This window comes from Diceros bicornis, chromosome 6 (genome assembly GCF_020826845.1).
Source record: "Diceros bicornis minor isolate mBicDic1 chromosome 6, mDicBic1.mat.cur, whole genome shotgun sequence".
Classification (NCBI taxonomy): domain Eukaryota; kingdom Metazoa; phylum Chordata; class Mammalia; order Perissodactyla; family Rhinocerotidae; genus Diceros; species Diceros bicornis.
In genome coordinates, this window is record NC_080745.1 from 25,348,390 (window position 1) to 25,361,476 (window position 13,087).

The 13,087-nt window shown below is 48.1% G+C and overlaps 1 protein-coding gene and 1 long non-coding RNA gene across 2 annotated transcripts in view; one reads left to right on the top strand and one right to left on the bottom strand.

The window, feature by feature from the left end:
- Window positions 1-13,087, bottom strand: part of CAPN9 (calpain 9) — a 54,866-nt gene that overhangs the window by 11,928 nt on the left and 29,851 nt on the right. The window contains exons 9-13 of the mRNA XM_058543058.1: window positions 8,039-8,199; window positions 6,851-7,008; window positions 6,428-6,636; window positions 2,760-2,796; window positions 1,573-1,653 (exon numbers count right to left, since the gene is read on the bottom strand). Of these exons, the coding sequence (XP_058399041.1) occupies window positions 1,573-1,653; window positions 2,760-2,796; window positions 6,428-6,636; window positions 6,851-7,008; window positions 8,039-8,199 (646 nt within the window). The remainder of the gene's footprint in view (window positions 1-1,572; window positions 1,654-2,759; window positions 2,797-6,427; window positions 6,637-6,850; window positions 7,009-8,038; window positions 8,200-13,087) is intronic.
- LOC131407043 (uncharacterized) lies at window positions 1,495-6,313 on the top strand. Its single transcript, XR_009220439.1, has 3 exons — window positions 1,495-1,961; window positions 2,476-2,652; window positions 5,818-6,313. It is a non-coding gene; the product is annotated as an uncharacterized LOC131407043 (long non-coding RNA).

The following is a 13,087-nucleotide window of genomic DNA, read 5'->3' on the forward strand; positions in this document are numbered from 1 at the left end:
TTATTTTCAAAACCTCTAGGGGTGAATCTCAGAACCATTGATCTAAGGCTGTCCACTAAATCCTACTGAATCTCAGCATTTACAGCACTTAGAAGCTTGTTAGAAATGGAGAGTTTCAGGCCCTGCCCCAGACCTCCTAACGAGGAATCTGCACTTTCCAGGATGCCTAGGTGATATTTATGTACAGGACAGTTTGAGTAGCACTGACTTAGGGCTCATTTTGCCCAGGGTTTTGAACTAGGAGTGTGCAACACCATCACCTGCGGAGTTATTTTCACATGTGCCTGCGCAGGCTTCGCCCCTGGAGCTTCTGAGGCCTGGGGAATGGGGGTTTGGGATGTTCAGCCCCGGCAAAGAGTTGCTGATCCAGCTCAAGCCCCCACTGAGCGGAAGAGGCAAGAAGGATGGAGTCCAAGTCATAGGCTGGCTGGAAGAAGAGCAGGACTAGGACCGAACAACTAAACTCTGGAGGTGCTTTTGGTTGTGAATAAAGGTGGAATGAATCTCCTGCAACATTCGCTGCTTCCCTTCCAAGTCTGGATCTCCATTTCTGGCAACTTCTGTCCCTCCTCACATACCTCCTCAACTAGGAGGAGAGGCTCACCCAGGCCACTCCTCCAATCGATGGCGCCTGAAGCTGGAAATTTATAGCTCCCTTCCACGCCTCACAGGTGCTCCACCCTGCCCCGGGCTATGGTTGGCCCTGGGAAGGAGACCTGATGGCTGCTCTGCCTGCTGTGGTTTAAACAAAGTCACATGGGTCCCCACTTTTCTCCACCCCAGAATATCATCCCCAAGTCCCCCTGACCTCCCTGACAGTGCCTAAATCCCACCATTAGGGCTTCCTCTCCCAGGTTTGGTGTCACCCATTTTTTATAATTCAGGAGCAGGCAAGGGAAGGCGGCTAATAGAGTCATTAGCACCTTGCCATGAATTGGTTTATCAGGCTAATGTTATTTATGGCTACCAACTGAGAGCCTTCAAGGGAACAGGATAGGGCAGTTTCTAGGAGGCCAGAGGCTGGGGCAGGGGCAGGGAAGACCCAGGTCCCCCAGGAGTGGCCAGAGCCCCCAAGAAACAAGCTGAGCAACTGAGAGGGCAGGAATGGGGCAGAGAGGGGCAAAGGGCAGGAAGTCGGGGACACTCTCCCTCCCCAGTGGCTGGCCCCGGCCTGCAGCTGCCAAACCTGGTCACGCCTCTGGTGTTAATGGACAAAGTGCTGGTACATGTTTGCAATGCAAAGAGAGCATTCTAAAGGCAGCGATTTCTGGGCAGAGTTCAAAGAAGCCACCTCTTTAAGGCCTTCTCTAGCCTCCCACGAAAAGCTTCTGGGCTGGTCTGAGCTCCTTTGGGTGCTATTGTCCCGTCACCTGTGGCAGATGGTGTGAGAGGTGCTGTGGAGGAGGTAGTCTCTAGGGCCTCTCAGACGACCGGGGCTGATATCACTGCGACTAGCTCCACCCTGCCTCCTCGGCGCCATCCCTCTGGTAAGTGTCGCTGATGATCACCTTCCTGCGCCCCTGGGCGGGAAGCATGCCCCTCAGCACGGCGGGGGATCAAGGGCAGCCATACCTCACCAGCCACTTGCTCAAACAGGGCCTGGAACTGCTGTTCCTCCTCTGTCTCTTGGCCAGGTGGAGTCGGCTTTGGAGGCTGAAAATTAACCAGAGGAACTTACATTTGAGCCACAAAGAAGAAACTTGACATTTGCTTTCCCAAAGGAATAGCAAAGAAGTAGAGGCCTGGGCTGGAGGTGGTGCTGCCCCGTGGGAGAAGCCGGGACCTTATGAGCTGTTTGCTGGAGCTCAGAACTGGCCTGGAGCATTACGAACGGCTGTCTCGACTCCTTGTGAAGGCTTTTTAGAAGAAGAGTCTGGAAGGACTTCTTAGTGGGACTCATTGAGCCTCCTGGCCCACTAAAGGGACCAAGCACGCTAAAGGAGGCCAGACTCCCGCCTGAGGTAGGGTCCCGGCCAGGGGGGCGCCACTCCCTGCACTTCCTCTGTCTCACCACTCACCACCCGTGACTGTAGTTACTTGCTTAATCATCTATCGTGATAGGTGGTAAAATCTTTGAGGGCAGGAGTCTGTTTCTAGCATGGAGCACCGGGCCTGGTGGATGGAAAGAGCTCAGTTTTGGGTGTTCTGTCTTGTTTTGCTTTTGACCTCATTAATAAGCCACAACCCAGAGAGGGCAGCAAGGAGCAGCAAGTTCCCCCCCAAAGCAGATCACTGCTGACTTTGGAAGTGTCAGACTGTGCTGGCTACACCTCAGCACCTCTTGAAAGTCTCACAGCCCTTGGACAAGTATAAAACCAGCCAGCTCCTCCCTACAACACACAACGTAGGGAAGAAGTAATGTGTTCCCCTCCAACCCGCAGTGAAAGATCTACCGGCCTCTCTCGTTTTCTTTTTATTGAATATTTTTCTTAAACTGAATACATTTTAAGGACATTCCATCCCTTTCCTAAGCAGCAGCTGCCTCTCAGGGAACAGAGTGAGTCGGTAGCAGAGAGAAAGATCACTCCAAACAGAGCTTTCTACTGAGCACCCACCTGGTTCCCGTGCTGCAGCCCGCTGGGACATCAGGGACTAGAAGGCACAAGTCTTGTTCTCCAGGAGATTAGAATCAAGGCGCTTACCTGATCGCAGGTAACCATTCCCTGAACTTCAGAGTTTTAAATGACGCTATGGTTAGAAGGACAGGTTCCAGGACAGTCACTGAATCCCACCCTCCATAGTAACACGAGAAGGCTCACCTCAGGAAGGTCAATGTCGACACGTCCATCCATGTCCCTGTGGAGGCAAAAAACACACTGGCTCATGTGGATTACCTTTCTCATTAGAATCTGCAGCCATAAAGGGCCCAGAGGTATTGGAAGGTTCTGTCCCATTGAAGCCCTTCTTTTTCACTGATGTTTACATTTCACAGGGTCTGCAGACCCCCTGCACTGACCTCTCTCTCTCCACATCACTCAGACCCTGCCCAGCATGAAAAGAAGAGGGAGGCTGTTTAGCTATCATTTAAGGAACACTTGTAAATTCTGGGCTTCTAGAAGGAAAAGAAGCTAAGCCAGCAGTCCCTCTCTATTTCCTGGGTGTGTTTTAACAAGGGATATTTATGAAGCGTGACATAGAAAAGCAGAGCAGACCCACAGCCGAGCAGTTTCATTACACACTCGGCATAAACTATACATCTTCAAAGGAGCAACAGTTCATTGGAGACAGTCATTCAGCCTATGGAGGGTTAATCACTTGGGGGGGTGGATTTTAAAAGATTATAGAGCAAGTTGAGTCAGAACAACAAGACTGCCTTGGAGCTGCGTCCTTTTCCCTGGCCCCTCTCCATGGATGTAAATCCTTACGCCCATGGAGGGGGGGCGGTGGCTAAGGGCTGTGTGTTTGCGTGCTTATGTTTGGGAAAAAGAGGAAAAATACTGGAAATATGTTTATTTTGCATATTTAGGGGAACATATTAGGGGAACACACAGCATTTGGAAAGCAGTAATACAGAGAGGAGGAGCAGGCTTCAGCTTTTGTTGATACTAAAATCATTTGGAAGAATCCAATATTCTAGATTAAAACCTGAAGCACTCCCAAAGAAACACTGCTAAAAACTCAAAAGGAATACAAATCAGCACACAGTAAGACGGGACCAGGGTAGCCCCCCTTCCTCCTCACCCCGGCACTCACACAGAAGGCTGTAGAGCTTTTTTATCATTGTTTGGGACCCTCTCATGAGAACTAAACCGATGGAAATAGAGCTTAATGTGGCTCTTCTGTCACCGAGCTACAGAGCTGACTCAGGCTCAATATCACAGCAGATTAAAGGATCTTGTTCAGGGCAAGTGTGAGTATGGAGTTAGTTTTGCCACACAAAAGCTGCCTATAAATGCCGAGGACTCTGACCTCACCCACCAACAGGACAGAAGACACAGAGTAAGACTGGCACAGCCTGGCTTCTCTCTCTCGTTCTTGTAGCCACAAGAGTTGCCAATCTGCGTGGATCTTGTGTGGGGTGCTGTGTGTGGGCAGATACTGGGAGATTCATCCTCAGCTTGTACTAATCTGGGAAAAGACTGGAGAACAACTCTCCCGCAGAGTTTTTTAAAACTAAAGACTTGATTGCTTCTATTAGCTGACGAGAAAGAACCATGCCTATTGTAATCAGCTTGGGAAACTCAACCAGACTTTATAATTGGGAGTCTTCTCACTGCTGCCACCAATCCAATTCTATCCCACTAAATAAGAGATAAAAACAGAGCAGGCCATGTGGTCCCAGCTGTCTCTAACTTGTCTCAGGTCAGTCCCTTGTTGGGGTTGATCTAGCTTAAATACAGAACTAACAGATTTGCCATTCTCTGCAATCCCTAGAATGTCTCCACTGGGAAAAGAAATGGACTCTTGTATCTTGAACCATTTTTTTCTCTGCCAGAGAGCAACCAATGGCAAATGGGCAGTAATGGGAAATTTTTTCCATGGAAGTACCTGATACAAAATAACTTTGTTGACATTGCCAAGGAGAAGTGGCAGGACGTCACGTATGTAAGAGTGGGCAGACTGTGTAGCGTAAGCACCGGACAATCAGCTTTTCTGATTATAATGTAAGCTCCTGACATTAAGCTTTTGATTGCCAAGGTGTCCACTTCAAAGACATTCATCTCAAATAAACACATTGCCAGCTACACCACTGGATAAAGAGCCAGGCCGCCCCACCCGGGGAGTGCCCTTTTATTGGGAAAGCTCTGGTGACCTGGATAGCTGACCATTTGACTGACGGCTTGCTTTTCCCTTCCGGTGCTTTAATTCTCACTCTTATGTTTTAAACACAGCAACAAAGAGTGAACCCACAAAACCCTAGGCTCCCCACCCTCCACCCCAGTAAAAGCAGAACCCCAGGTGCGCGCTCTCTCTCTCTCCCCATGACATTGCTACATGGCCCCAGGCTTGCGGTGTGTCCTCCAGCACTTGTGAGTAGTAAACCTTCTTTTTTCAAAGTTTCCTAATGGTTGTTGCTGAGGAGCATCTTGAAATCATAATAAGAACCACAAGGGCCGGTCCAGCCACAACACTGGCTCTGATCCATCGGGGAAATCTCTGTCGGGGCTCGCCACACCAGGCGCAGACCAGTACCTCAGGCATTCCTAGCCACCAGCATCACTAGCTATAGGCTGAGACCAACTCAAAACAATGTGCCAACGTTTATTTAAAGTTTTTTTTTTTTTTTTGTGAGGAAGATCAGCCCTGAGCTAACATCCATGCTAATCCTCCTCTTTTTACTGAGGAAAACCGGCTCTGAGCTAACATCTATTGCCAATCCTCCCTCTTTTTTTTTCCCCAAAACCCCAGTAGATGTATGCCATAGTTGCACATCCTTCTAGTTGCTGTATGTGGGATGCGGCCTCAGCATGGCCAGAGAAGCAGTGCGTCGGTGCGCTCCCGGGATCCGAACCTGGGCTGCCAGTAGCGGAGCGAACGCACTTAACCGCTAAGCCACAGGGCCGGCCCTGCCAACGTTTATTTAAATTGGAGCTGAAAGAACGTATCATTTTTGCAACCTGCAATAGCCACTCCCTGCACTGTGCACAGAAATAAGTCTAGCATCCCCTAAATGTGGCTCCCACTGCAGAAGCTTCTTGGTAATATGGTCTGGAAAATAAAGGGCTCCACCCAAGAGGGTCTTGTGAGCATGATTCTGGGAGCAGTTGGAGAGCAACTTTTTAATGGTATGTTTGGGGGAGGGGAGGAGTGGAACTAAAATGGAAATATATCCTGCTTTTCAAACGGATTAAGAAACTCTCCTGCCTGGTTTTTCAGGTCGATCATGGAAAAGGGAAGAATGGCGTCATGGTTCCAACAGACCCCTGGTGACTTCTCTGTGAAGGAACTGTCACTGACTAGGTGCCTTGAGAAACTCAAAGGTGGGTTTGGAAGCAATTAACCATTTTTTCAAGTTGTTTCTTTTCCTTTTGTGTGTTAAGGAGATATAACCAGCAGCCATACTGAAACTACCAAGGCAGGCACTCAAGGGAGATGGAACCACCAGCCATCCTGAAACTGACTAAGCCTCACCACAAGAGCTATGCCCATGACCTTTGCCTTATTTTTAATGCAAAGATCTCTCCAGGAGGAGCTTAGGCCTCATTATGTGGAGGCATGTTCTCCAACTGAGCCTGTGCAAGCGAATACCCACCTCTCCCTTTTGAATATTCATTCCCCAACCAAATAAAAGTTCCTGTTTTCCTTTGTTCGGACTCCGTGACTTTGGAAATGATTCCTCATGGCCTCCTATTTGCTGCAAATACACTTTACTCTGTGAGACAATTTCCACTGGTGTAGAGTCTTATTTAACTCACCAGGAAGCAAGCCCACTTGGTTCGATATCAGAACCACTAAATGAAGAGGGACTCTTGAACCTGTTACTCACTGGGTAATGGCTTTCTTCTCTGAAAAGATCCTCAGGCAGAAATCGGCTTCCTGATGGGGCTCAAAAGTGCTGGGAATCAGGATGTATTCCCCAGGGGGCAGCTTGAACCTGTCCGAGACTTCTCTCAGGTTGATGAAGGTTTTGCTTCTGGCCTGGGAAGCATGGTATCTGAAGAAGTCCTTGTTCAGGTGTTCGTCTTTGCTGGGGCACTGTAGTGGGGACACAAAGCGGGTGGTTTCTCTAGGGAGGACTGTTGGTGTTGGCTCTTTGGACACAGTTTGGGGACTGGGCATTAAGCCTCAGGTGTGAGGCCAAGGAAGAACTGAGAATTTAGAACTCAGATGGTGGACTCGGAAGAGCAGTTTGTTCCCACCCACCTGGTAAATGGCATAGCCGATGGAAGAGCAGTTTGTTCCCACCCACCTGGTAAATGGCATAGCCGATGGTCAGCACGTCGGCACCAAACCTCTTGAGTTTCCTTCGATCTTTCTGCATCAGGGCTACAAGGAAAGTGCACTCCTCCTGCCCCTCATCTGTCTCAGTCAGGGACAGTTTTATTTGTGGATTGGTCCAAAAGGTATCTGCCATTTGAAAGAGGCAGATTATTTCCCCTTCCTTTAAAGAAACACAAAGGACACACACACACACACACACACTCTCACATACCCCTATCCACTCCCACCACATCCTCCCAAACCTAAGAAAATAATTTCTTCTCTCCTTGTCCCCATCGCCCTCTTGCTCTACTTTTGATAAGCCCCTGTGAGAAGGCAAAGTGTTCTCCCTTTTGTTTCCACCTGCTTTTGAACCATTTCCCATGCAGCTTTTTAAAGACATTCTTCCGAGTCTAGTCAGTTACTGTTTGGTCCATCTTATTTTTTCCATGTGGCATTTCAAGGAGAGTGCAGTGCACTGTGGTTGTTTCCCAGCATCCGTTCAATGGTTGTGCAATTTGAGCAGAATTGACTTTACTGCTGGCTCCAAGGGTGAACTTGGATTGGTCTATGCTAGTCCCTCTTGCCTTGGAGAATGGGAACAAAGCCAATCAGCCCATAGCATTCACCGGGCAATATTGGTTCAAGAAATTCCCAGTTAGAGGGAAGTTGAGGACTTTTGTTTAATGACCCTTAGGAGCTGTTGCTGAGCATGTTGAATGAGGGCTCAGGAAGCCCTGCATGCTCTGGCAGCCCTCCTCTGACTATAAAGAAATCCAGACAGTGGAAGAAGTCAACAGAGGAAATAGAGCTGAACAGAGAATAACAAACAAATGGGCTGATAGAACTATGTCTGAAGCCCACCTACTTCTCCTCTGAACTTTTCAGTTATGTAGGACAACAAACCCTTGTTATTGCTAAACTAGTGTGAGTTGTGTTTTCTATTACTTGTAAACGAAAATAATCCAAGTGGTAAAACAAGGGCGTTTCTCTGAGCAATTCTTATCCAACTTCCTGTTAAATCCCTGCAGCGTTCTTTTCCCAGTCAGCCCTGAAATCCTACAGTCTAACTCCACATTTCAGGCTTTCTCTACAGCCTTGGCCCTCATCCATTCATGTCCCCTGGTTGGACTGGACACTTGGGAATAACAGAGAGAATGACAGGCAGACTACAAACCCAGGAAATTGCGGCAACCCCCAGCTGTGGAGCCCCGCACCCAGCTTCCTTGATGGACTGTCACCTCCCATTTGTGGAGAGCATCCTCCTCCAGGGCATCAGGAGTGAGGTTGCAGATCTCTACTTTGTCAAAATGGGCCTTGAAGTCCCTAAATGCCATCCTGCAACAAAGTAGAAAGACACATGCAAAAGAGGTGATGGTCATGACATGATCCATTCATTCATTCAATCATTTAACAAACAGTTATCCAGTGCCTGTTCCTGTCCTCAAGGAGTGGGGAGACCTCAGGTGTGGGGAGACAGAAAATACACACACACACACATACACAAGGTAAAGAAAAGTTAAAAAAAAGGTTTAAAAAGGGAAAAAAGGTAAAAAATTTAGGTTGACTATATATGTGCCACAAAGAAAAATGAAGTCAGGTGAAGGATGAGCATGTAGGGGTGAGCGCTATTTTAACAAGGAGGTAAAGGAGAGCCTCACTGATCAAATGTGGAGACCTGAACCATGGGGGACAGGGAAAAGTGGCTCTCTGAGGGTTCCAGACAGATGGACAGCAAGGTCCTGAGATGGGTAAGTGCTTGATGTGCTCAAGAAATACCAATGAGGTGGCACGAGGTGGCAGCAAGGAATAAGATCCAAAGATAACAGTGGGTCAGGTGAGCCATCATAAGGGTTTTGGCTTTGACTCTGAGAAGATAAAGAGCCATTGGAAGGTGTTAAACAGAGGAGTAACATGACCCATGGCTGCTGTGTTGAGAATAGATTTCAGAAGGCACAGAGCCACCAGCTAGGAAGTTAGCCCATCGTCCAGGTGAGAGATGAGGGTGGTTCAGTCCAGGCTGGTAGGAGGGGAGGTGGTGAACAGTGGTCAGATTTGAGACATATTCTGAAGGTAGATCCTACAGGACCTGCTGATGGATTGGATGTAGGGAAGGACAGAATGAAAGCAGTCAAGATGTTTGGTTTGAGCAAGTGTAAGGATAGAGATGGGGGGAAGGCTGTGTTGGAGCAAGTTTGGGAAAGAAGATCAGACACTGAGGTTTGGACATGTTAACTTGGGGTGTCTATTACGTATTCAAGGGACTGTTGAGAAGGCAGTTGAGTATGGATCTGGAATTCTGGGAAAAGGAGCTGAAGATATAAACCTGGGAGTTATCAGTGTAAAAACCATCTTTAAACTCATGTGACAGGATGAGATCACCTAAAGAGTGGGAGTAGATAGTGAGGGGGGTGCTCCATGGACTGAGCCCAGGGGACTTCAATGTTAAGAGGTTAGGAGATGAGGAGGGACCAGGACAGGACACTGAGAAAGAGCCCAGGTAACAGGAGAACCTGGAATCCAAGGAGCACAGTGGCAGCCGTGTCAAATGCTGCTGATGGATCAAGACGATTAGATTTAGCAAAGGGAGAGTCCATGGTGTCCCTGCCAAGGGCAGGTTCAGTGGGATGGTGAGGCAGACACCATAGTTGAGGGGAGTCAAGAGAGTGAGGGCAAAGAGGAACTGGTGAGTTTTGCCGTAGAGAAGAGGAGAGAAATGGGTTGGTGGCTTGAGTGGGTCAAGAGAGGCTTTTTTTCCTTTGAAGTAGGTGACACTATAGCATTGGAATGCTAATGTAAATGATTCAGTAGAAGGGAGAGAATTTATAAATAAGGGGAGATGAGCGTTGCAAGAGTTATGTCCTAGAGTGGGTGAAAGATGAAAATGGAAAGAGATTGGGCTTTTATGTCAAGATCCCTGGAGGAAAGGCTCCTTACCCAGAGTGCTGATGATTTTAATACCGTGCACTGCCTCGGGCAGTTTCAGCCCCAGGTGTTAGGTGTCGCTCCTCGAAGAAGGGCAGATGTGGTGGGGGCCAGGGCAATGGAGCACCCACAAGGACACACTTCGGTGGGCCTCTCACTGTTCATTTCCTCATTTCCTCTGCTCTATTTCCCTTTCCTTCTGTGTCAGACCTTCCTGCCACTAGCTTAACTTCAGATAGCCTCTCAAACTCTGGTTCCTACCTCCTGCTCATATTTGGCAATTTGTGGGAAGATACTAATTCCAGGCCTCAGCTTCCCTCTGCAGGTTTTACTCTTTTTATGTAACTCATTAACCCAGAGCCTCTGTACACAAAATTCAAAGTAAATTTGTCTCTAATTTCCAATTCAATCTCTTGTCAATCTCTCCAAACACCTTGCAGGTTTTCCACAAATTTCTTTGACTTACAACCTCATGGTTCCTGAGGCAGAGATAGCTAGCAGGCCACCAAAGTTGACCCACTAGAACGGACCAGGGACTGCACCCTGCCCCTTCCATCTAGGGCAGCATGTAAGCAGTGATGTGTGTTAATTCTGGGTCAAGGCTCTTAGGAGTGGGGATGTCTTCTCCAGTCTCCTTTCTTCCACTTCTGCTGACTTCCTGCAGATGACTGCGTGACTCCAGGGGTTGGTGGAGCCACACAATGGAAAGTGCTTGGGTCCTTGAATCACTGCATGGAGAGAGCCACCCACAGAAGAGGAATGTCCTCCTGGACTATTACAATGAGTGAGAAATAAACTTTATTGCATTTGAGTCTTTATACATTTTGAGTCTACTTGTTACAGCAGCTGGTGTTATCCTAAGTCAGGTGCCTTGAAGCATGAGGCCACCATAACAGAATTCTAAAATAGGTGATATCAGCTTAGCAGTTGGGCAGGAGGTTGAAAGGCAATATTAGAGCTGGAAAATAGATATCCATGTTACAAATGGCAAAATATTTGCTAAAAGTGTTGTCTGCAAAAATATGGAAAACAGAGAGAAGTCAAGATGGAGGCATAAGCAGACTCTGAACTCACCTCCTCCTGTGGACACAGCCAATTTACAACTACTCGTGGAAAAATTACCCTTGAGAGAGAACTGAAAACTGGATAAGAGGAACTCCTGCAACAAAGGACAATCCTAATTGAGGTGGAAGAGGCAGAAACTCCCTTCTGGAGAGAAAAAACGCTGCCTTCACAAGCTGCCAGCTTCACGGCCACCAGGAGCCGCCTAAAGATACGCAGCCCTCCCTGGAGGAGCGGGGCCCTGAGCCGAGGAGCACTCCCACTGTGGGCATTTTGTGGACCCAACACAATCGAGACAAGTGGCATAATATCTGACTTTGCCTGCTACTAAAACATTGGGGAGTACCCCCAGAAAAGCTGGTCCACAGAGAAATTAAAACCGGCTCTTAAAGGGCCCACACACAAACTCACTCGTTTCAGAAAGCAACCTAAAATTACCAAAAAGAAAGGGGCACAGTGCTTTGGTGAAAAGAGACCCACCTGATAGGCTCTGAGCGCATTGCAGTGAGAGGTGAGACCTCTCCAGGGACTGGGACATTGGCAGCAGCCATTGTTGTGGCCTGGTGTGGGCGTGCTGACACAGACACCATTGGAGTTCTCCCTGGGGCCTGCTAGCCCAGGGTCTGCCCCACCCACTAGAGCACTGATTTAATCCAGCTCAGGCAGGGCAGGCAGCCCACCCTAGAGACTGGCACCACCCAACAACAAGCCCTCAGGCAACTTGAGGGCCTGCATAGATTGGTGACTGGATTCTCTGCAGCCTGGCAACTGAGCCCACTCCAGTGGGGCAGGGCATGCACAAGGAGCGGGTGGAGAGACTGGGTACACTTCAGGAGGTTGGGGTGTGCACATGGGGCAGGACTGTGTTGACTGTGTGTGTGGACCTGTGGGCGGCAGGGCTTGTCAGCTGCAGAAGACTTGTGCTTCTCAAAGACCCACATAGGGGGTTTGCCCCACCTTCCAAAGCCTGAAGCAATTGGGTGCTCCCGTGCCTGAGGCCAGCCCCACACAGCTGCAATCCTCAGAGAGCTGACAAGAGACCTAAAGGCTGGAAGCTTATAGCATTTGTAAGCCCCTGAGCCTAACAACCTGCCACGCTGGGGGCCTACTCACTTAAAAGAAATACTGAAACACTAATGTGCTATTAGAACTTGCAGCCAACTGTGCTGGGGCTCCCCACACCCGATAAAGAGACTGAAGAGCCCACAACAACTACAAGCAGCTGAGCATTACAACAGCTGGCCAGGAGCATAACTCAGCCTCTCTGGGTGCCTACAGGGGGAGCAAACACGCCACAACAGAAGGACACATGTAGCCCACATAGGGGTCACCCCTGGAACACTGAGAACTGAGGGAAGCACACTGCAGGTCTCCTAAGGCATCACTTATATAAGGTCACCTATCCAAGAGCAGGAGACGTAGCTGACCTACCTAATACATAGACACAAGCACAGGGAAAAAGGCAAAATGAGGAGGCAAAGGAACACAGTCCAAGTAAGGGAACAGGACAAACCCCAAGAAAAGGAACTAAGTGAAACAGAAATGAGCAACCTACCCAACAGAGAGTTCAAACAAAGAGTGTTAAGGATGCTCACTGATGTGGGGAGAAGAATAGATGAACTCAGTGAGAATGTCAACAAAGAAATGGAAGATATTTAAAAAAAACAATCAGAAATGAAGAATACAATACTGGAAATGAAAAATTCACTAGAGGGACTCAAAAGCAGAGTAGAGGATACAGAAGAACGGATCTGCGAGCTGGACGAAAGACTAGAAGAAATTACCCAAGCTTAACAGGTAAAAGAAAAAAGAATTAAAAAGAGTGAGGACAGTCTAAGGGACCTCTGGGATAACATCAAGCGCACTAACATCCGTGTTATAGATGTCCGGGAAGGAGAAGAGCAAGACAAAGGGACAGAGAATCTATTTGAAGAAATAATAGATGAAAACTTCCCTAACCTAAGGAAGGAAACAGACATCCAGGTACAGGAAGCACAGAGAGCCCCAAACAAGATAAACTCAAAGAGGCCCACACCAAGACACATCATAATCAAAATGTCCAGAATTAAAGATAAAGAGAGAATCCTAAAAGCCACAAGAGAAAGACAAGTTACATACAAAGGAAACCCCATAAGGCTATCAGCTGACTTCTCAGCAGAAACCTTACAGGCTAGAAGAGAGTGGCACGATATATTTAAAGTGCTAAAAGGAAAAAACTTACAGCCAAGAATACTCTACC